The 13,002-nt window shown below is 44.8% G+C and overlaps 1 protein-coding gene across 10 annotated transcripts in view; it reads left to right on the top strand.

Moving 5' to 3' along the window:
* Nucleotides 1-13,002, top strand: part of ADCK1 (aarF domain containing kinase 1) — a 110,903-nt gene that overhangs the window by 11,570 nt on the left and 86,331 nt on the right. For 9 of the 10 annotated variants that reach the window (XM_082384719.1, XM_082384718.1, XM_082384720.1 and 6 more), the window contains exons 2-3: nt 2,640-2,785; nt 5,627-5,710. In XM_082384719.1, the coding sequence (XP_082240845.1) occupies nt 2,651-2,785; nt 5,627-5,710 (219 nt within the window). In that variant the 5' untranslated portion in view covers nt 2,640-2,650. The remainder of the gene's footprint in view (nt 1-2,639; nt 2,786-5,626; nt 5,711-13,002) is intronic. The other variant, XM_082384717.1, reaches the window with a different exon arrangement.

Here is a 13,002-nt window from a genome sequence, read left to right as displayed (position 1 = left end):
AGTGATGGTGTCGGGACTCAAACTCAGGCCCACTGGATTCTGGAGTGCTTATTCTCAACCACCATGCGCTCTCTCATCTGAAAGGAACGAGTGATGGGGTAGGGAGGTTTTCATAAAACAAAGAAGATGTAAAGAAAGGGGACACTGCAAAGCAAGGTTTAATTTATTCTTTTTGTTTATAAACCCCTTTCTTGCAGAGTTAGGAACTGCTCCCAGGAGTTGGGCCAGAGCATTTGCTTTTAGTGAAAGAAATGAGTTTCTTAAATTATCCCTTTAAAAATAATTGCTTGCATGGGACTTCCTTGGTGGCGCAGTGGTTAAGAATCCACCTGCTGATGCAGGGGACACGGGTTCGAGCCCTGGTCCGGGAAGATCTCACATGTCGCGGAGCAACTAAGCCCATACACCACAACTACTGAGCCTGAGCTCTAGAGCCCGCGAGCCACAACTGCCAGAGCCACAACTAGAGAAAGCCCGCATGCAGCAACGAAGATCCAATGCAGCCAAAAAAAAAAAAAAAAAAAAAATTGTTTGCAGTCATCCTTGTGGGGTGAATGCAGTCATCTGGGGTTGCGAGTGGGTAGGATAAACTTGGAAGGGGGCATGGTTTCACTGATGAATTTGAACATATGAAGCCTCTCTTTATTAAAAATGAAATATTTAGAAGAGTGGTTCTCAAACTTTGCATAAAAATAACCCATTATATTTCCTATTTCCTAAAATGCAGATTCCTGAGTCCTACCCCCAGCTTTGATGATTCAGTGGGCCAAGGGGTGGACTTCAGAAATCTGCATTTTTTTTTTTTTACTTTGCTACATCATTATCATTATTATTATTTTTTTGGAGTATAGTTGATTTACAGTGTTTCAGGTGTATAGCAAAGTGATTCAGTTATACATATATATTGTTTTTCAGATTCTTTTCCATTATAGGTTATTATAAGATATTGAATATAGTTCCCTGTGCTTTACAGTAGGTCCTTATGGTTTATCTATTTTATATATAGTAGCGTATATCTGTTAATCTCAAATTCCCAATTTATCCCTTCCCCCACTTTCCCCTTTGGTAATCATAAGCTTGCTTTCTATGTCTTTGAGTCTAGCAGAAATCTACATTTTTGAAATGGCACCCAGATTGATATTTTTTGCAAGAGTTCTTCAGACCACACTTTAGAAATGCTGGCTAGGAAAAGAACACTGCAAAGGGAAAAACAATGGGATTATAAAAAGAACTGGGTCCAGAAAAGTCAAGAAAGGAGAGAAAAAGAAACAGAACAGGTAGGAATATAGAAAGCACAGAAGATGGTAAAATTAAATCCAAATACATAAGTGATTATGTTAAATGCAAACAAAATCAACTATATGCTATTTAGAGAAACAGTTTAAAGTGTAAGTTGAAAGTAAAAGATTGGAAAAATATGTCCCTGTGGATACTTTAAAAAAATCTGTGACTATATTATGAGGCATGAGTCAAAATAGACTTTAAAGAAAACGCAGACAAGGCTGTTTGGAGCAATTGTTTCCATAGAAAGGGGAAACAGAGGCACAGAGCAGGGAGGGGATGGTCACAGACTGAGTCCAGGGCAGAAGCAAACAGGGTGATGACCTAAATTTTCCCGCTGCATTTGTGCCAGGTTTGCAGCTGCAGGTGGCTTGATGGTGGCACTTCTGGGTGGGACTTCTCCACTGGCAGCTGCAGCTGTGGTCAAGGACTTTAGTCTGATACAGAATTACTAGGAATTGAAGGGGAATCTGCCCACTGGCTACAGTGGCCCCAAAGACTGTGCAGCCACCTGGCAGGCTGAGCAGTACAAGTAGGGTGGGGAAGGGGAGCCGGGAGCCCACTTGGTCCCACTGAATGGGAGTGTGAGTTTGGTTAAACAGAGCAAATCAGCAGGTGGACCTTGAGCCCCTAACCAGAAAGCAGCCTGGAGGACTGTGAGTGGACAAGGTAGTAATAGGCATGGTGTTTGCCCTCAAGGAGCTTACAGTCTAGAAACGGAGCTGTCTATTCTAATCAAAATAAATATTTTGAAAATCAGTCAGACGTGGAGGGCTTAGCTGGCTGGTCTGACCAGCTGCCATCTTGGCTGTGGTTACTTCTGACCTGGGCATGGGGGCTAATGACGCCTGTGTGTGCTTAGTGGTACAACCATAGTTTCCGTAAGAGTGGTTAACATGCACTCGCTTCTCTTATCTAAAACAGCATCCTTCATCACATATTCGTCATCCTTCCTCTTACCCACTTTGATTTTCTTCTCAGCACTGAATACCTGCTGCTATTCTAATACATGTCTGTTTGCTTGTGATCTGTCATCCCCTCTAGACTGTAAGAACTTTGTCTGTTTTCTTGGCTCTCTCCCTAGTGCCTAGAACAGTGCCTGGTACTGTTGAAGGAAGAATGACTTTGACAGTTGACTTATGCTGGGTAATGTGCTAAGCATTTCATATACACGATCTCATTTTATCCCAACAGCTTGTGAGGTAGGTATCATCCTGTTTTACAAATGAGGAAACACAGGTGCAATGAGACTGAGGAAGTGACCCAAGGTCACACAGTCTAAGTGGCAGAGCCTGGATTTGAATTTGACTACCTATGAAACTCTTAACTGTTCCCCTTCCTCTGCTTTCCTTCTTCAGGTTCTGGGGACATGGCCAGGAGGGCTCTCAAACTTGCTTCGTGGACCAGCATGGCTCTTGCCGCCTCTGGCTTCTACCTCTACAGCAACAAGTACTTGGACCTCAACGACTTTGGCGCTGTCAGGGTGGGCAGAGCAGTTGCCACGGTAGGTTCTTCTCCTTTTGGGAGAGGCAGAGGAACTGCAGTATTACTTGTAGGTGTTCATACATGTAGCAGATGTACCTGCCAGTCACACATATGTGGAGATTCACATGTACCCTTACATGTGTGAAGCTCCCACTACACAGTTGCACAGGCATGGATGTGCACCCCTGTGTACCTATATCCCTGTTCACACAACCTCTGGCATCCTGAAGTTAAACAGAGTGGGATTGCGTGGGGTCTCTGTTATGAAACCTTTACCTTTACAGAACCTCCTTATCTTATTTTAGTGACAGACTCAGGAGGCTGTCTTCTCAGGAAACACATGGAAAGAGGGCTTTGCAGCTTTGATTAAATTCTACCAGAAAACTTGGTCTGCCTCCAGTGAGCTCGTGAATGGTTTGTGATGCAGGGCTCATGCTCAGAGTATCTATGCCTTGAAGAACTTTGCAGATCCCCTCCAAGCTCCAAACTAACAGAATCTGAATTGAATATTTGACTGTTAGAGGTTTTCTCCAGTGGTTCAGGAACATCGTTCTGGTGTGATCACATCCTCTTTATCTCTGCTGAAAGTGGCTGTTCCAGACACCCCTACATAATTGCTCCATTGGTGGGTAGAGCGCCACATGCGTCATGCTTTCTTTCCTCCTTTGTCTGCTGCAGGATGAGCTCATGCTTTCTTCCCCTTGGTGTAGATATACTCTGGTGCACAGTCTGTCTGGGCTGTTGTCTGATCATTTCCTTAATACTCAGTGTTGTCCCGTCTTCTTCCTAGCCTGGCTCAGATGTGGTGCCTGCTCCTTAACGTAAACTGGGTCATAGACTCAAGATTAGCAAATAGATAAACAGGCCATGGAATATGTTGCGATTCCTAAGTGTTTGCTGAATGCCTTTTTTGGGCCCAGCATTGTCTTATATGCCTCAGGGGTAGAAACGAACTGTCCCACGCAGGTGCAGCTTTGAATGAGCTTCTGGCTGAGGAGTGTTCACATGAATGGGTCAAAAAACAATCTAGGGCTTCCCTGATTGCACAGTGGTTAAGAATCCGCCTACCAATGCAGGGGGACATGGGTTCGAGCCCTGGTCTGGGAAGATCCCACATGCCGCGGAGCAACTAAGCCCATGTGCCACAACTACTGAGCCTGTGCTCTAGAGCCTGCAAGCCACAACTACCAAGCCCGCGTGCCACAACTACTGAAGCCCGCACGCCTAGAGCCCGTGCTTCACAACGAGAGAAGCCACCACGAGAAGCCCGCGCACTGCAATGAAGAGTAGCCCCCATTCGCTGCAACTAGAGAAAGCCCGCGTGCAGCAACGAAGACCCAACGCAGCCAAAAATCAATAAATAACTTGAAAAACAAAACAAAACAAAACAATCTAAAGCCATGTATTGTGTCAAGTTGCGTGACTCGGGTGACAGCTGCTGTGGGACCTCAGACACAGGAGTGAGTCCTGTGGGCTGGGGTCAGGATGAGTGCCTTAGGGAAAGTAGGGTTGGATGGAACCTTAGGGATTTGAATAGTTGGAGAGGAGGGAAGAAGGCATAAATCAGTGCTTTATAAACTAGCCACTAGGCTGTATATTCTTTAAAGGCCAGGGCTCTGGTCTATTTTTGGGGAGGTGATGTTTAAAAATTTTTCTTTATTGATGTATGGTTGCTGTACAATATTATATAAGTTGCAGGTGTACAATATAGTGATTCACAAGTTTTAAAGCTTATGCTCCATTTATAGTTATTTTAAAATATCGGCTCTATTCCCCATGTTGTACAATATATCCTTGTAGCTTATTTTATATATAATAGTTTGTATATACCTCTTAATCTCCTACCCCAATTCTGCCCCTTCCCACTGCCCTCTCCCCACTGGTAATCACGAGTTTGTTCTCTATATCTGTGAGTCTGCTTCTTTTTTGTTATATTCATTAATTTATTGTATTTTTTAGATTCCAGGTGTAAGTGATATCATTCAGTATTTGTCTTTCTCTGTCTGACTTATCTCATTGACCATAATTCAGGGCTCTGGTCTTGATTAGCCTTGTGCACCACTCAGGCCAGGTCTTGCTAGTGGTTGGTATTCAGCAAGTATATGTGGAATGGAATAAAGATTTGGGAGTATAGACAAAGGAATGGACTCTTCTCAATACCAGCCTTGTAAGCTCCTTAATTTCTACGGGCCTCAGTTCCTCAGTTCTAAAAGGGAAGGTTTGGGCTCAGCAACCCTTAAGGCTCCTCTGTGCCTGAAGATACCTGGGAGCCTGTAATTTCCTGATTCACCAAGCATAAGGGAACCTCTCTTGGAGTTTTTGCAAAGGGACCCAGAATTAAAACTTATGCTATTAGAGCAAACATAAATATGAAATGGTGTTTATTTGTGATAAAGAGGGGTGGGATAAGTTTATCCAACAGCATTCATCCAACTAGTATTTATTGAGCATTTACCTGTGTGCCTGGCACTGTGAAAGGTGCAGGGGATACGATGATGAACAGGAAGGACATGCCCCTGAGCTTATAGAGCTTAATTTCTAGTGAAGTGGAAACCATCCATATACAAGGAAACAAATGAGCAAGGTAATTTTGGACTGTGGTTTGTTATGATAAATAATTGGGAGTTCCTGGTGGGTGGTGGTAACTTTAGATTGAGGGTCTCTGCAGGGGTAGCATTTGTGCAGAGCCTTGAATGACAGGACGAAGCCAGCCAGATCGAAATATGGGGGCAGGGCCTCTTAGAGGTTGGACCGCTTCTCTAGACATACCACCTGTGTCAGGGGGCTGCAGCTGCAGGCCTTGGACAGAGGAGTAATATTTGATGTCTGGTGCTAAGCCTTCCTCTTCCTTGGTTCACAGACAGCTGTCATCAGTTACGACTATCTTACCTCCTTGAGGAGTGTCCCCTATGGCTCAGAGGAATACTTGCAGCTTCGATCCAAGGTAAGGGACCTGTGGGACCCATCTGAGCCAGGCCAGGCCTGGATAAACCCTGAAGTGACTGCAAAGCCAGCAAGCTTCCTGTCTGCAGCTGGAGGTGGGTGGGGGCAGTGTAGGGATTGAGGCTGGGGGCTTGGGAGGAAGGAGAGGGGGTGTTTTAGTGCCCATGGGCTGGGCTGCCAAGCTGCCATCAAGCTGGACCCCCCAGGACTGAGGTTATAAACCTATAAGGTGCTGCTGGGGAGGCTGGTGTGTGTGTCTGGGGAGGGCACGTGTCTGGGATGACTCAGGAGGGATGAAGGCTCTGTCCCTGAGATAACTCAGCTGGCTTCCAAACTGCCTTGTCAGGCAAAACCCAACTGAAAGAGGTTAATTGCTTTCCTGTCCTCTGAAGGCTACACCGGGGCCTGTTGTAGGTCTCTGAGTGGAGCTGTCGACCACACACTCTGTTCTCATTTGGAACAGGATAGTTGATTTTGGTGCTATGTCTACATGTCCCAGAGAGTTGGGGGATTAAGCAAGAGGGCACTTGTGCGGGATGTAAGTTGAGTTTGAGGTCAAGTATAGATAACTTTGGTTCTCCCAGAGAGAAGTTTGTGATAGATCTGTGTATCTTTACTCAGCCTGGAAGGCCCTTTGCCCCTTAGAAAATTCCCAGTCATCCTTCAGGACTCAGCTCCAATACTTTTCCTCTGTGACACTTTCTTCCTCAGTCATCCTAGGTGGCTGGAATAATTAATTTTTTAATTTTTATTTAAACTTTTCATTATGGAAATTTCAACCATCCATAAGGGTAGAATCGTATGAACCCCTATGGAACTGTCATCCAGCTTCAGAAATTATCAACCTTTTGCCAATCTTGTTTCATCTACTCTCCCCTTTATTTATTCATTCCTTCATTTACGTCTTTATTCATTTATTTATTTATTATTATTTTTTGCTGAAATATTTAAAAACAAATCTCTGGCATCATGTTATTTCATTTGTAAATACTTCAGAATGTATCTCTAGCAGATAAGGACCTTAAAAAAACCTTAACTACAGTACCATGATCATACCTAACAAAATTGATAATAATTCCTTAATAACCTCTAATAGCTAGTCCACATTCAAACCTTCCTTTTTGGGACTTCCCTGGTGGCGCAGTGGTTAAGAATCCGCCTGCCAATGCAGGGGACACGGGTTCGAGCCCTGGTCCAGGAAGATCCCACATGCTGCGGAGCAACTAAACCCGTGCGCCACAACTACTGAGCCGGTGCTCTAGAGCCCGTGAGCCACAACTACTGAGCCCGCATGCCACAACTGCTGAAGCCCATGTGCCTAGAGCTCGTGCTCCGCAACAAGAGAAGCCACCGCAATGAGAAGCCCGCGCACTGCAAGGAAGAGTAGCCCCCGCTCGCCACAACTAGAGAAAGCCCACGGGCAGCAACAAAGACCCAACACAGCCAAAAATAAATAAATAAATAAATTTATTTATTAAAAAAAAATCTTCCACGTTGTCCCCAAAATTTCTTTTTTAAGTTGATTCAAATCTGGATCCAAACAAGGTTCATATATTATGTTTGGCTGATGTTTCCTAAATCTTTTTAAGTCTATAACATTTCCCCTCCCTCCTTTTTTTGGGAGCTATTTGCTTGTTGAAGAAACCAGATCATTTATCCTGTGGAATTTCCTACATTCAGGATTTGGCTGATTGCATCTTCACAGTGTCATTTAATGAGAAGTAAATTCAACGGTACACAATTCAAAATATATAATATTTGAACATACAAAGTGACCCTCCTATCCCTGTTTCTCAGGTACCCAATTTTTCTGCCTGGAGGTGATCATCATTTCCTGTATATCTTTCCAGAGAGATCTTCCTATTTGGATTTAACCACTCTATGTTCTTTATTCCTGTCATAGATGATAGTTGGTTATGTCTTTCTCTCTCTTTAGACCATAAATTCTTTTAGATCAGGGATGGGTCTTTCTTTTTTACATCTTCTGTCTCTAGCAGTGATGCCTGGGACTGAGTTGAGTTAACGTCTGTCTCAATGCCAGGCTGTACCCTGCTAGCTCCCTGCCTTGGGAGAGGCCCCAGAAAGAGAGTAAGGTTTGTAGTCAGAAGACCTGAGTTTGTGCCTTGGCTTTGAGAAGGTCATTCAGACTTTTGGAGTCTGTGGTCTACAGATGGTTATACCACTTACTGAGGATTATATGGATAGTTTCTGAGACAGTGTGTTGTGAATGTAAATGTAAAGCAGGTATCAAGAATAAGTCAGATGTCTACTAGAAGGTATGCTCCATGAGGACAGAGACTTGATCTATGTTGTGTATCTTCACGTCTGCAGCACCTACTACAGTACCCAGGACACAGTAGCTCCTAAATAAAGGTTTGTTGAACGAATGAATGAATGAAACGTTAGTTTGTATTGGAAGATCTCAAAGTCCTTGTCTCTGAGACCTAATGCCCCCTGCTTTTCCCTACCCCCTTTTCTCCATCTAACCAATGCTATGGGCCTTGGAACCCACCAGAGCCACATTTTGCAGAGAGGTCCAGGCCAGGGCACAGGGGCAAGCCCTCTGCCTTGGGGAATCTGCAGAGCAGACAGGGGGATGGATGTCGTGAAGACAGTTGCCCTTCATGTGTAAGTCGTCTGGAAAGCAGTGGTGCTGCAGGTCCTGGAGAAGCTTGGGGGATGCAGTTAGGAAAGTACAGTCTGGCAATTGACAAGAGAGCAGCAGCGCGAGGTGACTGGCACCAGATAACAGGGTGCAGGCTGGTCCCTGGGAGTTGTGCCTGGGAAGGGAGAGCCGGCCGGCGCTAAAGAGCACAAGTAAATACCGCAGGAGTGTTTTCTTGCATCGGAGCACTTATCTGTTCTGGTCTGTGAGACTGAAAAAGAAGTGAGTGAAGGGTAAAACATAATTATCTCACCTGTTAAGCCAGCGTCCCCAGGTCCCGGAGTGTGCCAGAGCCAGGAGCTTGGCAGGCAGTGACTTCGAGAAGCACTTTCAAGGTTGGTGCTCAGCTGGCTGGGATCGCAGTGACTCAGCTCTGCTTCGAGAGGGGGTGGGAGCCAGCGTGAAGATGTGTTTTCTAGGGGCACAGTGGCACTTAGCTAGGCAGTGAGGGCATGGGACTGCACCCAGATGCTTTGGAGAACGAGACTCCAGGTGCCCAGGATGCTTATAAACAGAAAGGACGGGTGTGAACTTGCCTGTGCCTGAAGCAGAAAGAAGTCACTGCTGGTACAGATGTCCAGACAATGGGCTGGAGGAGGCAGGACTGAGTTGATTCTGACCAAGGAGTCGGGGTGTAGTGGACATATGTTAATTTTGCAGCACAGGAGCCATTCTTGTTTTAGGGAGCAGCATCTAAACTTTCCTTTGGGGAACCACTCCTATCTCATATACATGCCATGAGGTTTGAGTGGAGCTCACCCCACCCTCAGGGTGGGCATGTGACTTTGGCTATCAGTGTAGTCCATTCCTCTGGCCCTAGTGATTGATTCAAGGATGAGTATCTAAGCCAGTGCTGGTCAGTGAACTTAAATCAGCTCCAGGACTTTTGGGGGTGTCCTCCCTGTGACACTGTCTTTTCTGCTGGATTAGCTGAGAGTATCAGATGTTGGCTTAGAGCTGCTGGCAGCCATCTTGCCACCACGAGGGGAGAGCCCATCTGTGAATGGAGCCAGTATTGTGGAGAGATGTATTTGAGTCCTAAGCTAGACTACCACTGGACTTTTCAATTATTTATGCTCTGATAAACTCTTGGGGAAGCATAATTAGGGTTTTGATAGGTCACAGAAGGACCAGTAACTCAAGGAAAGAAATGAAATTCAGAAATTCCAAGGCCCATGAAGGATGAGGAGATAGAATGATGGTGCTGGGTAGAATTTGAGCCATTTTGGACCTAGAGCTCCTGGTCCGTCACCAAACACCTCTACTTCCCTAACTGTAAAGTGGGTCTTTGCCCCAGCTAAGTTTGTAAGAACAGAGATGAGAAGGTTTTCTTAATTAAATACTGTGGATTATTTAACCAGCCAGAGGGGAGATCTAGAAGCACAGTTTGCCTTGATAGCTCCTTATCATTTTAATGAACAAGTTAATTATTTTCTATTTTTCTTATTTTTACATTTATTAATTGGAGTTATTCTATAAGAAATAGCTGTCCCTTCTCAATCAGTTATTTATTTTTATCAGTATCAACTCATGGATATTTATTTTATCCTATGGGTTAGAGTCCAAAACAATCATTATTTCTTTTTATCACTCAAATTGTTCTGACTTTGGCCATTGGGAGCTTCTTCAGGTTGTCTCCTGTGTTCTTTTGATATGCCCCATCATATTTTGAGCACTATCTTAACTTTCTAGTACCACAAGTTGCCCCAGGCTCATCTTGTATTTTCATTGCCCAATCCCTGGAATCAGTCATTTCTCCAAGGAGCCCTGATTCCTTTTATTGGAGAATGGTATTCAGAAACCAAGATGTGGATGCATATTGCTACTGGGGTGCTGTTGTTTCTAGGCTCTTTCAGGAGACATAGCTAGGAAATATATGGATGTATACTTACTCATGGATAAACACATCTGTCTATTAAAAAAACCATGAGTTCATGCTGATACCTCTAATTTCAATCTAAACTCACAAAGTTCATTATAGCCTTCTCCCTTTCCTTATATGTAACTTATTTCTCCGACAGTGAGAATGCCTATTATCTACAATATATTCACTTATTTGTTCAACCCTAGTATACCCCAAATTAGTTAACACCCCTAAGGCATACAAGAGCAGAGAGAGTGGCTCAAGATGAATTAAGGGGGTATTTGAGCTGGGTTTGGAAAGATGCATAAGATTGAAACATGTAGCATTGGGGGACAAGGTAATCTGAGCTGAGGTTGATGGGTAAAATTTTGGCGATTGTCTATAAGAAGCAGAGAGTAGTTCAGTGTTACTGGAGACTAGGTTATGAGTGAGTGAAGGGTTATACTGGGAAACAGAATTAGAGGTAGGTTGCAGAGGGACTAAAGGCCAAGTTTTATACCACGGACAGTAGGGAGCCCTGGAAATTTCTAGAGTAAAGTTTTGTTAAGCTGTTAATGAATGAGAATGCTTAAAGTCATCAGTTACTGAATATTTTTTGAGCTTCTGCTTTGAGTTAGACAATGAGTAAAAGTGGTGTGTGTGTGTGTGTGTGTGTGTGTGTATGTATGTGTATGTGTGTGGAGAGGATAAAGCAAGAGAGTGAGAGAAATCGCATGTGCCTTTTCCTTTCTTAATCGGAGTCCTAATATAGGGAGGGGACCTTGATTGTTGCTGTGACTGGGACTCTTTAGCTGAATTCAGTTTCTTGTTATGGAGCAGGTCACTGGGCTCCTGTGGTGTGCTTCCTGGGATGCTTCAGGTCTGCAGTATGTGTGCGTCATATTAGTTACTATAGTACTTAATAAATATTTGGGCTTAGGAGGTAAAGATAAAAATACTCTTTTCCTCTTTGCCCAAGAAGCAGAACCAAGGAGATGCAGGACTCTGCCAGGTAGAGATCAAAACGTCAGCTTTATTACTGATAAATGTTGGGTTGGATCACGTGGCTTGGGCCTGTGAACAAGTGGGCTTGTTGAACTTCACCCCTGAATTTGATAGACTTGCCTACCCAGGCACAGACGTAGCAGGACAAGCCTCTCAGATGGGGGCCTGCCTCTTAGGGCAGGGAGGGACTGAATACCAGTGTTCTGCATGTATATGCAGATCCCAAAAGGGAGGAGAGAGGAAGAGGTGAGCTGTTTCTTCTCCCAAACTCACCAATCCAGTTGACGATTCCTCCTCCCACAGGGAGGGAGGGAGAGGGAAGAGAGAGGTTGGGAGCTTTACACCTCTAATGGGGCTCCCTCCACGTGCCTGCCTGAAACTTAGTGAAAGGAGGTTTACCTGCAGCACTTACCCTCGGAGGGGGAGGTAGCTTTAAATTTGCTGTAAGAACCTTTTGTGCCCATTAAATCCTGCTAACCTTTACACCTGACCTTGTATAGGGACACAGGCTGCTTCGGGCTTGAATATGGGCTGACAATTTCAGCATTACTGAAATCTGCATTTAGAGGGAGGAGTCATATGCTGTCTACCTTTAGAATTATGGCATGTGGTAGGGTATTTTGGGGGAAAATGGACTCCACTTCTGACCAGTGGGTATTGGTCAGAGGAGAAGAATAAGGAGCTCAGATAAGGTGATGGCTATTTATAATCGTTCCATTGAACTTGAGAAAGACATCTTTGGCATCAGCTAACTCAAACCTGTAATGTACAAATGTGATACTGGAGGCCCAGAGCAGGGTGTGACTTCTTTAGGCACCCCCCAGCCCGCTGCAGGTTTTGGCAGATCTCAGACTTGGTCTTGGCCATCCAGATCTTGCCCAATCTCATGTTCTTTGCACTTTATACTTGGTTGTCTCCCTTTTTATCCACTTGCAACCTGGGGGAAAGCACCAAGTTGGATAGAAAGTAGAACCAAAGATGCCTGTGCAGCTTCTCCCCCTGGTCCGCGCCCTCTGGTGCGAGCCCTGAGGCTGTGATGCTGCCTGGGGTGGGCTGGGGAAACACAGAGGAAGAGAGAGAAGGGCAATAGAGCCTTCTCCCTGGGATTCCTTTACTTATTTAACCCATCAACCAAAGAGTTATTTATTATTATTTTTTTAAATTAATTTATTTATTTTATTTATTTTTGGCTGTGTTGGGTCTTCATTTCTGTGCGAGGGCTTTCTCTAGTTGCGGCAAGCGGGGGCCACGCTTCATCGCGGTGCGCGGGCATCTCACTGTTGCGGCCTCTCTTGTTGCGGAGCACAGGCTCCAGACGCACAGGCTCAGTAGTTGTGGCTCACGGGCCTAGTTGCTCCGTGGCATGTGGGATCTTCCCAGACCAGGGCTCGAACCCGTGTCCCTTGCATTGGCAGGCAGATTCTCAACCACTGCACCACCAGGGAAGCCCCCAAAGAGTTATTAATTCAACAAATATCTGGACTTTGCACTCCCCAGTGGAGGGGAGTGTAGACCCTCCAAAGGAATCAGTAGATTGCTTTGGGAGTTTCAACTCTTAAGCTATTGAGCAACTGCTGGTTTTGAGGCTAACCACACTCCCAGCTTAGTGAGGGTATGATAATTCAACAAGCATTTTAAAGCTCTTCTTGCTTTGCAAGGGGAACTGTAGCAGCGTTTTTAGGAATATTCTCTGAAACCTGGGACTATTCTGGCCAAACCAGGACATGTCTTCACCATTCTTCCATCCACCTGTTATTTTAACCAACATTAACTGAGCCTG

Source organism: Balaenoptera borealis, assembly GCF_965194805.1.
Source record: "Balaenoptera borealis genome assembly, chromosome: 3".
NCBI classification, from domain to species: domain Eukaryota; kingdom Metazoa; phylum Chordata; class Mammalia; order Artiodactyla; family Balaenopteridae; genus Balaenoptera; species Balaenoptera borealis.
Note: the sequence above shows the minus strand (reverse complement) of the source record. Positions and strands in the feature narration are given on the sequence as shown.